This window comes from Jaculus jaculus, chromosome 20 (genome assembly GCF_020740685.1).
Source record: "Jaculus jaculus isolate mJacJac1 chromosome 20, mJacJac1.mat.Y.cur, whole genome shotgun sequence".
Classification (NCBI taxonomy): Eukaryota; Metazoa; Chordata; class Mammalia; order Rodentia; family Dipodidae; genus Jaculus; species Jaculus jaculus.
The window spans coordinates 11,063,723-11,077,190 of NC_059121.1; the positions used below are offsets into that span (position 1 = coordinate 11,063,723).

The window sequence follows — 13,468 nt, forward strand, 5'->3', positions numbered from 1 at the left end:
AAAAACAGAAACAAACAACAAAAAAACCCCACTGCTGAGGGCCTAGTCCCATTTTATTTTACTTTGGCTAGTAAGGTAAGAATTTCAGATGAAACTATCTGAGTGGAATTTCAAAGTTTTGGTCAGGGTGCCTTCAATGTGATATCTCACCATGAATGTTATTGCTATGGGGAAGAGCACGTTTAAGGAGAAAAAATAATGGATAAAAGAAGTCTAGCATCAAGAAACGGGCAGTGAGAGGCTGGCGAGATGGTTAAGTGGTTAAATCACTTTCCTGCAAAGTCAAAGGACCCAGGTTTGATTCCCCAGGACACACATAAGCCAGATGCAAAAGGTGGCACATGCATTTGGAGTTTGTTTGCAGTGGCTAAGAGTCCTGGCATTCTCTCTCTGTCTCCGTCTCTCTATTCTCTCTCTCTCTCTTCTCTTGTCTCTTTCAACCAAACAAAATAAAACAAAGAGGAAAAAAGAAAGGGGCGAGCAATGAAGATGTACTAGGGTCCTATTCTCCATCACACTTCTTCAAACTACAACTTTGAGAAGTCAGTCCAGGAGAGTTGAATCCTTGAGAGGAAAAAAAAAAAAACATTTCTACAGAAATTGATAGAAAAGTTACACTACTCAAACTGATACACAAATAATTGAATCCTATAGTTATAAACTTTTAAATAAGAACCAACATGAGTAATTTTATGGGAGGTTTTATAAATGCCAATTTTTTCATGGTCTGCAGTCCATTAAAATACAAACGTGTTAAATAATGTCATTGCAAAAACATTCATTTTCAAATGTGTCAGTATGTCAATGGCATTGCTTTTCCTGTCATGTAATGGAAAAGGACCATCCGGGATCTGCACAATCTTTGTTTAAGTTATCATTCCTCACATTTTCCAGCCGGATTACAGATACTTTGGTAACATAATTTGATAATGTATATTGAAAATAGGTTTTGCTTCTTCCAAAGGAAATGTTCTTTGATCTCCTAATCAAACACTCACTGTATCTCTGAATAGTCTTTGAGTGCTCAACTGCAATGTCTTTAGTCAAGCTAAAAGATATTTGCACTGTTCAGCAATACTGAACAATCTGGAGAATGGATGAGACATAGTTCATGTGGTCAAGAGTGATAGGAGCATAATACACAGTACATTATAAGTGGTTTTTTTTTTCTACGTGTTTTTAGTTACTAATTTGAGAAAGATGTGAGGAAATGAATATTCTTACTGTTGAGAATAGACTCTGGAGGCATATGCCACCTTGTGAAACTGATTTTCAGTAGTTGCTGGGTAATGGAACCTGGCCTGAAGGCTGTGCAAAGAAACTGATAGACATTGTTAGAGAACAAATAAGACTTGTACACATAAACAAATATCGTACTGTTTTTTAGTATTTATGGGTTACAATAATGTAAGGGTTTCTTCAGAATATACATTAAATCAATACATATGATTTAAAACTTAAAAATCAATTGGTTGAACAATATGTTTTTTTATTAATCCTCTGAAGGGAATTTCTACTGGGTCTTAATAAAATGATGTAGCACTTGGGGAAAAAGATGCAACCTAGCAAGCCTGCACTGGAGGCCAATACACAGAAGACCTCCACTGTCACCATGGCCTTCCCCTTGGTGCTGTGGTAGACAGGGAGGAAGGTGACCCAGACACTGCAGAACACCAGCATGCTGAAGGTCAGGAACTTGGCTTCATTGAACGTGTCAGGCAGGTTTCTGGCCAGGAAAGCCACACTGAAGCTCCCTACAGCCAGAGATCCCAGGTATCCCAGGACACAGTAGAAGGCAGTGACTGAGCCTTTGTTGCACACAATGATGATGTGGCCGAGTTCCGAGTGTGCATCAGTGTCCACAAAGGGAGGGGATGTTCCCAGCCAGAGACCACAGAGAACAAGTTGGATGAAGGTACAGATGGGAATGATGAAGTTAGGTGCTCCAGATACCAGCAGCCTCCTCATCTTTCTTCCTGGATCAGTGACCTTGAAGGCCAGAACCACAGTAATTGTTTTGGCCAAGACGGTGGACACAGCCACAGTGAACAGAACTGCAAATGTGATCTGTTGCAGGATGCACTTGGCTGTGTTGGGATGTCCAATGAAGAGTAATGAACAGAGGAAACAAAACTTGAGGAAGATGAGCAGGATGTAGCTGTTTGCTCGATTATTGGCCTTCACAATCGGTGTGTCTTGGTGCTTCACGAAAACCCCAAGAACAAGAGCAGTGAGTGCAGAGAAGGACAGGGCCAAGCAAGCCAGAGCCATCCCCAAGGGGTCTTCATAAGCCAGAAACATCACAGTTTTTTGGAGGCAGTGAGTTTGCTCTTTGTTGGCATACTGATCAAATGAGCATTTCACACATTGATCCATATCTGGCAGACAAAGCACAGTATCATCAGGAAAGTGGCACCATTTTCTTCTTAGTCACAGCACACTACAAACAAGTGTTTTATAGTTAGCCATGTTTGTATTCATTGTTCCTATTGGCAACAGTTGAGTTAGATTGCTCAATAGTCATGATTCCCAATTAATAAAGACCATCTTATTGTGGCTAGATAAACAAACCTGTTTTAAAAAATATTTTTAATTATTTGTTTTCACCTAAAGGGGACAGACAGACAGACATAAGGCTGTACATATGTAATTAAACTGGTGTGCTTAGGTTTTGCAGGCATATGCCTTACCCGCTGAGCCATTTCTACAGTCTAACAAAGCTGTATTTTATACACTCATAAATCCACTTTAGCCTTTAGTAATCTTAAAAGAATAAATTCATTGTAATATACATGAATCATATAATAGTATAGTTTAGGGGCTGGAGAGATGGCTTCACAGTAAAGCATTTGTCTGCAAAGTCAAAGGACCCAGGTTGGATTCCCCAGTACCCAAGTTAGCCAGCTGCATAGGGGATGTATGTATCTGGGGTTCATTTGCAGTGGTTAGAGGCCCTGGCACGCCCATTCTCTCTCTCTCTCCTTCTTTCTCTGTTAAATAAAGAAATTAATATGAAATATTAAAAAAAATAATATAGCTTAGATGAGGTGTTTCTTAATGTTTGGAAGGATAGAGAGATAGCTTAGAACTTAAGGCACTTGCCTGTGGAGCCTAGGACCCATGTTTGACTCACCAGATCCCACATAAATGAAATGCAAAAGGTTACCCGTGCACAAGCTCGCACAAGGTGATACATGTGTCTGAAATTTGATCATAGTCACTGGATGCCCTGACATGCCAATTATCTCTCCTTATATCTCTGTCTCTCCCTCTCTTGCTCTTGCTCTCACTCTTGCTCTCCTTCATTATAAAGCCAATCTGTCTGGCTTGCCTCAAAAAAAAAAATCTGTCTCAGAATTCTGTAACAGTGCTGTCCAAGATCAGAGAGGTACATGATTCTAAGTGTTTATAAAGACCTATTTTTGACAATGTCCATAAATTTTGACAATACGCTATGATTGTTTCCTCACAGTATAGTTCTATGTCTTATGAAACCTGCCTGTATCAAGGTGATGTCCTATGACTGTCCTTAGGTGGCAGTAGCTACATATAATTGTTTCAAAAGTTGTTTTTAAGAAACAGTAATGGAATTGGAGACCCCTAGATAATCAACAATAATACCACTATTGCTTAAATCCATTTCCTTGGAGTACATATCAACCTACTCATTTAAAAAGGACATAACATTTACCAATATCTCCAAATTCTACCTCAATAATCCTTGGTCTATGTTTTAGCAAAATTTTGTCAACAACTTATTGAGAAAGGATTATGAACAAGGTAATTTGCCAACTTTGAAAAGAATGAACAGATACATAGTAGCGAATTGAGGGAAAATTCAACCCCCCTATAAGTTGTACTTTTCATCGTGGTGTTTTGACAATTTTGACTATGATTACACTGAATCATAAAATAGGATTAAAATAATTACATGGGAGCCGCAGGAAGGGCCGGGTGCGGTGGCTTCCCCTCACACCGGCGCTCTCCGCAACTCGGGAGGTGTGAAGGGAGAGGGCGGTGAGCAACGGAGGAGCAGACCACGAGGTGGAAGAACACGTGGAACAGCAAGAGAACCGGAGCAGCTGCGACTTCCTCCCCTCCCCCACCTCCTGAGCCCAGCTCCCGCAAGCAGAGCAGTGGTCCCAGGACCCAGCCACGCCAACCTGGGCCAACAGTGGGAACAAAGCAGGAGCAGAGTTCGGCAGCAACATCAGCGGCTCCGGCACCGGTAACAGTGGCCGAAGCAGCCCAGAACCAGGAGTGGCAACAACAGCTGATGCAGCAGCAGAAGCTTCAGATGCTGACAGACCCAGTGGGGGAGCTGATCTGCAGGGCGACAGTTGCGAGGCTTGGCTTGCCCTGCAGGAAAAGCCAGTGCCCAGCTCCAGAAATCACCACAGCAGCCCGACGACCCAGGCAGCAACTTTACTGAGACCAAACTCATCCAAGGTAACTGGGTTTGCACCAGGGAAGGGTCTCATTTGGTCACAAGCTGACTTGGATCCCTCAACAGAGCAGAAATCTTAACCTCTATGTTAATAGAGGATCTGGTTGTTATAATAAGTACTCTGGCATACATAATTGGGGCTGTTTTTGACTGAATGGGTACAGTGTTAACTTTTAGAATCTACCTGTATTTTATTCCACTCAGCCTACTTGAATACCCCCATGGCAGGGAAACTCAACCCCTAGGATCACCTTTGTAGATACTCTGAGAGTCTTAAGAGCCACATCTAACACCTCAAGCTCCCCAATGGATACAGCTAAGAATACCCAGCTAGCTAGAAAATCCAAGCATTAACTTAATCCAAGATGCAAAAATATATACATTATAACACAAGAAACACTAAAAAGCAAGACGATAAAAATCCACCTAAAAGTATTAATGCATCAGAAATGACCTCCAGTGAGAACGAGTTAGAGGAAATGCCTGAGAAAGATTTCAAAAGAATGATTGTAAATATGTTCAAAGAAGTCAGAGAACAAATCAAAGGAGTCAAAGAGGAACTTAAAGAGGAAATCAAAGGAATCAAAGAAGATGCAGGACACCAATTTCATGAAATAAAGAAGGCAATACAAGACATAAATAAGGAAATAGAACTAATAAAGAAAAACTAGTCAGAATTACTAGCAATGAAGAACACAGTTAATGAAATAAAAAACTTTAGAAAATCTCATCAGTAGAATGGATGAAGGAGAGGATAGAATATCTAAGCTAGAAGACGAGGTGGCAGATCTAATACAGGCCAACAAAGAGAAAGACAAACTTATAGAAAAGTATGAGTGGGAATTTCAAGATATTCGGGACACTATGAAAAGATCAAATATTAGAATTCAGGGCATAGTAGAAGGAGAAGAATTCCACTCCAAAGGCATAGTAGGTGTCTTCAACAAAATCATAGAAGAAAATTTCCCCCAAATTGGGAAAGAGGTGCCAATACAGATACAGGAAGACTTTAGAACCCCAGCCAGACAAAACCAGGAAAGAACCTCTCCTTGCCATATTATAATCAAACTACCAAACACACACACCAAAGAAAAAATATTGAAAGCAGTTAAAGAGAAAAATAAAGTTACCTACAAAAGTAAGCACATCAGGATTACAGCAGATTATTCAACACAAACTTTTAAAGCCAGAAGGGCTTGGAGTGATATATTCCAAGTTCTGAAAGATAACAACTGTCAACCAAGGTTACTTTATCCTGCAAAGTTATCCACTCAAGTAGACGGAGAAATAAGGACATTCCATGACAAAAGCAGGTTAAAGGAGTATTTGAAGACAAAACCAGCTCTACAGAAAATACTTGATAGAATCCTCCATGCTGAAGAAAAGGAAAAGCACATATATAAGGAACCTAGAAAAAACAAGCAATACTCAAATACTTGTTAAAAGAGCACAGGTAGAACCACAAAAAAAAAAAAAAAGGCAAATATAAATACACACCTTTCAATAATATCTCTTAATATCAATGTCGTCAATGCCCCAACAAAAAGACATACGTTTGCAGACTGGGTTAAAAAGCAGGATCCTAAAATTTGTTGTATCCAAGAAACTCACCTCTCTACAAAGGATAGACATTATCTTAGGGTGAAAGGTTGGAAGATGGTGTTTCAAGCAAATGGGCCAAAAAAAAAGCAGGGGTTGCTATCCTAATATCTGACAACGTAGACTTCAGTCCAACGTTAGTCAAGAAAGATAAGGAAGGTCACTTAATATTGATTAAGGGCACACTCCAACAGGAGGACATTACAATCCTAAACATATATGCACCTAACATGGGGGCTCCCAAATTCGTCAAACAAACACTATTAGAACTAAGGTCACAGATAACACCAAACACAGGGGTGGTGGGTGACTTTAACACCCCACTCTCATTAATTGACAGATCATCCCAGGAAAAAATAAACAGAGAGGCATCTGGGCTAAATGAGGTCATAGAAGGAATGGACTTAACAGATATATACAGGACATTTCATCCAAAGGCTGCAGAACATACATTCTTTTCTGCAGCACATGGAACATTCTCTAAAATAGACCATATATTAGGACACAAAGCAAATCTTAACAAATTCAGGAAAATTGAAATAATTCCTTGCATTCTATCTGACCACAATGGAATTAAACTACAAATCAGTAGCAAGAAAGGCTATAGAGCATACACAAAATCATGGAAAGTAAACAATACACTACTAAATGATGAATGGGTCAATGAAGAAGTCAAGAAGGAAATCAAAAACTTCATAGAGTCAAATGATAATAAGAACACAACATATCAAAATCTCTGGGACACATGAAGGCAGTTCTAAGAGGTAAATTTATAGCCTTAAGTGCCTATATTAAGAAATTAGAAAGGTCACAGGTAAACGACCTAATGCTTCACCTTAAAGCCTTGGAAAAAGAAGAACAAGGCAAACCAAAAATCAGTAGATGGGAAGAAATAATAAAGATTAGGGCAGAAATTAATGAAATAGAAACCAAAAAAAAAATCCAAAGAATTAATGAAACAAAGAGTTGGTTCTTTGAAAGGATAAACAAGATTGATAAACCCTTAGCAAATCTGACCAAAAGAAAGAGAGAAGAGACACTAATTAATAAAATTAGAGATGAACAAGGTAACATCACAACAGATTCCAGAGAAATTCAAAAATCATAGGGACATACTATAAAAGCATATACTCCACAAAGTATGAAAATCTGAAAGAAATGGATGCTTTCCTTGATTTATATGACCTACCTAAATTAAATGAAAATGAAATTAATCACCTAAACAGTCCTATAACAAACATGGAGATCCGAACAGTTATCAATAATCTCCCAACTAAAAACAGCCCAGGCCCAGATGGATTCACTGCTGAATTTTACCAGACCTTTAAGGAAGAGTTAACACCATTGCTTCTTAAGCTTTTCCAGGAAATAGAAAAAGAAGGAATTCTACCAAACTCCTTCTATGAGGCCAGCATCACCCTGATACCAAAACCAGGCAAAGCTAGAACAAAAAAAGAAAATTACAGACCAATCTCCCTCATGAACACAGATGCAAAAATTCTCAATAAAATATTGGCAAACAGAATAAAAGAGTATATCAAAAAGATCATTCACCCTGACCAAGTAGGCTTTATCCCAGAGATGCAGGGATGGTTCAATATATGCAAATCTATAAATGTAATACATTATATAAATGGGTTGAAGGACAAAAATCACATGATCATCTTATTGGACACAGAGAAAGCATTTGACAAAATCCAACATCCCTTCATGATAAAAGTCCTACAGAGACTGGGAATAGAAGGAACATATCTCAATATAATAAAAGCAATTTATGACAAGCCTACAGCCAACATATTACTAAACGGGGAAAAACTGGAAGCTTTTCCACTAAAATCAGGAACAAGACAAGGGTGTCCACTGTCCCCACTTTTATTTAATATAGTTCTTGTAGTTTTAGCCATAGCTATAAGGCAAGAGACACACATAGAAGGGATACAAATTGGAAAGGAAGAGATCAAGTTATCATTATTTGCAGATGACATGATTCTATACATAAAGTACCCTAAAACCTCTACCAGCAAACTGTTAGAGCTGATCAAAACCTACAGCCATGTAGCATGATACAAACTAAATACACAGAAATCAGTAGCCTTCATATATGCTAACAACAAACACACAGAGGATGAAATCAGAGAATCACTCCCATTCACAATTGCATCAAAAAAAAAAAAAGTACCTTGGAATAAACCTAACCAAGGAAGTAAAGAATCTCTACAATGAGAACTTTAAAACACTCAAGCGAGAAATTGCAGAAGACACTAGAAAGTGGAGAAACATCCCCTGTTCCTGGATTGGAAGAATCAATATTGTGAAAATGGCAATCTTACCTAAAGCCATCTACACATTTAATGCAATCCCTATCAAAATTCCAAAAGCATTCTTCATGGAAATAGAAAAAAACAATCCAAAAATTCATTTGGAATCACAAAAAACCTCGAATATCTAAAATATTACTGAGCAACAAAAATAAGGCTGGTGGTATCACCATACCTGATTTTAACCTATACTACAGAGCCATAGTAACAAAAACAGCGTGGTACTGGCACAAAAACAGACACATAGATCAGTGGAACAGAATAGAGGAACCAGATGTAAGCCCACGTAGCTATAGCCACCTGATATTTGATAAAAATGCCAAAAATACTCATTGGAGAAAAGACAGCCTCTTCAGCAAATGATGTTTTGAAAACTGGATATATATCTGCAGAAGGATGAAAATAGAGTCTTCACTCTCGCCATGCACAAGAATTAAGTCCAAATGGATTAAAGACCTTAACATCAGACCGGAAACTCTGAAACTGCTAGAGGAAAAAGTAGGGGAAACCCTTCAACATGTTGGTCTTGGCAAAGACTTTCTGAATACAACCCCAATTGCTCAGGCAATAAAACCACAGATTAATCACTGGGACCTCATGAAATTACAAAGATTTTGCTCTGCAAAGGACACAGTGAAAAAAGCAAAGAAGCAACCAACAGAATGGGAAAAATTCTTCGCCAGATATATATGTGATAGAGGATTAATATGTAGGATATACAAAGAACTCAAAAAGTTAAATAATAAGGAATCAAACAAGCCAATCCAAAAATGGGCTATGGAGCTAAATAGAGCAGTTCTCAAAGGAAGAAATAGGAATGGCATATAAGTATCTCAAAAAATGTTCCACGTCACTAGCCATCAGGGAAATGCAGATTAAAACTACATTGAGATTCCATCTCACTCCTGTCAGATTGGCCACCATCAGGAATACAAATGATCATAAATGTTGGCAGGGATGTGGAAAAAGAGGAACCCTTCTACACTGCTGGTGGGAATGCAATCTGGTCCAGCCATTGTGGAAATCAGTGTGGAGGTTCCTAAAACAGCTAAAGATTGATCTACCATATGACCCAGCTATAGCACTCCTAGGCATATATCCAAAGGACTCATCTCATCTCCTTAGAAATACGTGCTCAACCATGTTAACTGCTGCTCAATTTATAATAGCTGGGAAATGGAACCAACCTAAATGTCCCTCAACTGATGAGTGGATAATGAAGATGTGGCACATTTATACAATGGAGTTCTACTCAGCAGTAAAGATAAATGAAGTTATGAAATTTGCAGAAAAATGGATGGACCTGGAAGGAATTATACTAAGTGAGGTAACCCAGGCCCAGAAAGCCAAGCACCACATGTTCTCTCTCATACGTGGATACTAGCTACAGATGACTGGGCTTCTGCGTGAGAATGAAAATACTTGGTAGCAGAGGCCAGTAAGTTAAAAAGGAGACATAAAGGGAAGAGAAAGGAAGGGAGGCAGGTACTTAATAGGTTGATATTGTATATATGTAAGTACAATGATGGTGATGGGGAGTTAATATGATGGAGAATGGAATTTCAAAGGGGAAAGTGTGGGGGGTGGTGAGGGAGGGAATTACCATGGGATTTTTTTAATAATCGTGGAAAATGCTAATATAAACTTAAAAAAATAAAAATTAAAAAGGTAAGGTTTCTAAAAAAAATAATAACTACATGTTATTTCATGAGTATTGAGTTAATTTTTTCCAATTTATAACTCTAAACTCTTCTTAATCATGTTTTCTAAATTTGTGTGCATTCAATTTTAGTAATTGTGTAGATATGTCATATATATTCTATACTTTAAGACTTTAAATTCCACCTTATTTGGTACATATCATGTGGATAGCATTTATAAATGAAAAGAAAACTTCAGTGTTAATATAAAACTCATCCATCATCACTAAAGTTGGTATTTAACTAATCAATTTGAATTGTATATTATGGTTTTATCTGAATAAACACAGTGTTTTATTTCCATTCTAATGATATTATTTTAATTCTATTTTATGACATTATCCAGTGGGTATACATCCAAAAATTTTAAGTCAGTCTTATTCCTTTTTTTTTTTTACTTCAACTATCAATACCTCTGGACCCCCACTTTGATTCCTGGTACACTGGAAATGTGCTCTGGCTATGAGAGCACGATGCTGTCTCTAATGAAAATATAGAGGAATTAATCTTTATATTATTATTTAAATCCCTTTGATCATATTTATTAAAGCCTTTAGGAAATACTCTAAGGTCTCACCATGTTTTTTTTTTGTTTGATTTTTCATTTCTTATCGGTAAATAGAGGGCAACATAAAATAACACCCATTTGACAATTCTATGTTTATCGCAGCTGTCTTGACATCCCAGAAAAACATTATTTACTTTATTCATATTTTTGATTTCTGAACATTTCCCACTACCTCCTTAAAAGCTTAAATATACATGTAAAACAACATTTGCCACATTTTTTAAAACCAGAATATTTAGATTTCTTGAAACAGGTTTTTAATGTTTGTGATATGCTATTTCCTATAGTTTTAAACTTAATTTTTCTTTCTTAACTATTTTGTATATACTCACTAGATATTATTCTTATATTGAAAGTATTTGAAAAATTACATATTTTTATAGCCAAAAGCATGATATCTCTGAGCATTTCCTCTCTGCCAGTAACCTACTGGGTAATGGGAGGATAAAGACATGGAAGATTCCTCCTTTTAACTTTCACTTTACGTAGATTCAAAGATTACGTGTACTTGAAGAAAATATTAGGTGGGACGTTCCCTGAAAGGGATAATATATTCACTGATTATTGGATCTCAAACACTTTTTTTTTTTTTTTAATGTGGGGAATTAGTATCTACAATGGATCTAGGTAATTAGATCAGTGTTCTTGTTTTCTTTTTTATTTTTACTTCAACTATTAACACCCCTGGATACCCACTTTGATTACTGGTACACTGGAAATGTGCTCTGGGTATGAGCGCACACTGCAGGCTCTAACATGAAAATATTGAGGAATTAATATTTATATTATTATTTAAATCCCTTTGGACATATTTATTATAGCCTTTAGGAACTACTCTAAGATCCTACCTCCATATGTTGTTTTTGCTTCTTAGCCATAAAATAGAGAGCAGCATTAAATAACACCCAGGATTTTTTTTTTTAATGGAGGAAATTAGTAACTACAGTGGATCTAGGTAATAAAAATGAGGTTCATGAGGAAAGTGAGTGTTATTTTCATGTTCAGGAGCATTTATCTTTTCAACCAAATTATTACATTAAGCAAGGAATAGATATTATTTCTCTCTTCAGGTCCCCTCCAGGCCCATACCAGTTCTCAGTATGGCTGTAGAAGAAAATCAAACTGTAGAATTTCTACCTAAGCCATCAACGTACCCGTTTTGTTAGAAACCTCATTTTCTGGGCAGAGGGAACAATCAAAGCAGCAGGCTGCCTTTCCCTCCTGTCGAAACTTCCTGAAACCAGGCCTGCAAGGCTCACTGCACACAGAGGAGGGAATCTGAGGAAAACCAGAAATGTGCTGGTAACAGGTAGGACTTTCATCTATTCCATTTATAAGCATATGTCAACACAATGCCTCATTAACAAATTTATTTTCCACACCTTCAATATAATTGAAGCATCACTCTCCATATAGTACATTGTTTGTTGTCGTATGTATGGATAATTTTTATTATTTATTTTCAATGTAGGGTCTCACCCTAGCTCAGGCTCACCTGGAACTCACTATGTAGTCTCAGAGGGGCCTCGAACTCATGGCCATCCTCCTACCTCTACCTCCCAAGTGCATGGATTAAAGGCGTGAGCCACTACGTCCAGCTTGTACGGGGATTGTGATAAAACATTTTGTTGTTTCCAAACATTTTTCAAAAGACAGAAAGAAAATCTAGGACACTGGAAAAAAGGTCCTATACAATATGTTGCACTTAACCAAATAACATGGGGCACACATGACCCCACATGATTTTCACATTTCATGTCTAGAGTAAAGCGTTACACTTCATTACCACATACCTGCCTGCTCCCAGTGGCCCACTCGGTTGTCTCATCCGACAAATGCAATTGCTGACCAAGGGGCAGATATGAAGAAAACTGTCCTATTTTCACCTTTATTCCAAGACCTTGTTGAAAATTCCAAATGTGGAGAATATCATAGTCTGCATCAAATTTTAATTTCTCATTAATAATCACTAGGTCTCCAACAGGGTTAATAAATTGCATGTTCTTCAAATAGCAGTAAAACTGGAAGAGATGTATAATTTTGCAATTAATTATGTACACACATATAGACATAATATGTTCTGTGGGTTATAGCCTTTTGTTTTTTAACTCATCCCAAAACAGGAAACTTTATTACATGTACCCAATTGTGTGAAATCAATGAGATTCTATAGATCAATTAAATATTACTATACTTTTATAAGTTTCTTTATGGAGAAACTGCTAAAAAGATCACCAATATGCAAGGCTAGTGAGATAAACCTTTCAATCTATTATATTTATCAAAAAAAAGTTAACTAAAATATGAAGATCTTCAGTACTTACAGTGATGCAGAATTACTTTAACAACTTTTATGTCATGTCAATCCAAATGTTCAGGGTACTTTTCCATGGGAAAAGCAAGATCACATCTAGATAATCAAGCACTTTATGATAAAATATCTGGCATTACATATCTAATACTTAAAACAGTTGGGCATGATATCAGGATAATCTCTCACATCAAGCATAGTTCAAACCAAACTGATGTCATTAATTTCACTGTCTTCTTGTTCATGCACACACACAGTAGTGGTTTGTCATGGCTGTCTACTAGACTCGAGTTAGAATTACCATGGACACCAATCTATAGACATGTCTCTAAAGAACTTCTAGGTTATGTAATTTGACTGGACAACTTACACTGAGCATGTGGCACTATTTGATGGGCTAAAGGTCCACAGTCAGGGAAAGCTGCCGGACTACGTATATTCATCCCTCTATGTTTACAAACTGTGTATACCATGGACACAGTTCTTTTTCATACTCCTACTTCCATATTTTGTCAACATCATGGG

The 13,468-nt window shown here is 37.4% G+C and overlaps 2 protein-coding genes across 2 annotated transcripts in view; one reads left to right on the forward strand and one right to left on the reverse strand.

Moving 5' to 3' along the window:
* LOC123456275 (zinc finger protein 585A-like) overlaps nt 1-13,468 on the forward strand; it is a 649,667-nt gene that overhangs the window by 436,142 nt on the left and 200,057 nt on the right.
* LOC123456293 (vomeronasal type-2 receptor 116-like) overlaps nt 1-13,468 on the reverse strand; it is a 41,669-nt gene that overhangs the window by 11,271 nt on the left and 16,930 nt on the right. The window contains exons 4-6 of the mRNA XM_045139092.1: nt 12,426-12,635; nt 11,787-11,910; nt 1,479-2,378 (exon numbers count right to left, since the gene is read on the reverse strand). Of these exons, the coding sequence (XP_044995027.1) occupies nt 1,479-2,378; nt 11,787-11,910; nt 12,426-12,635 (1,234 nt within the window). The remainder of the gene's footprint in view (nt 1-1,478; nt 2,379-11,786; nt 11,911-12,425; nt 12,636-13,468) is intronic.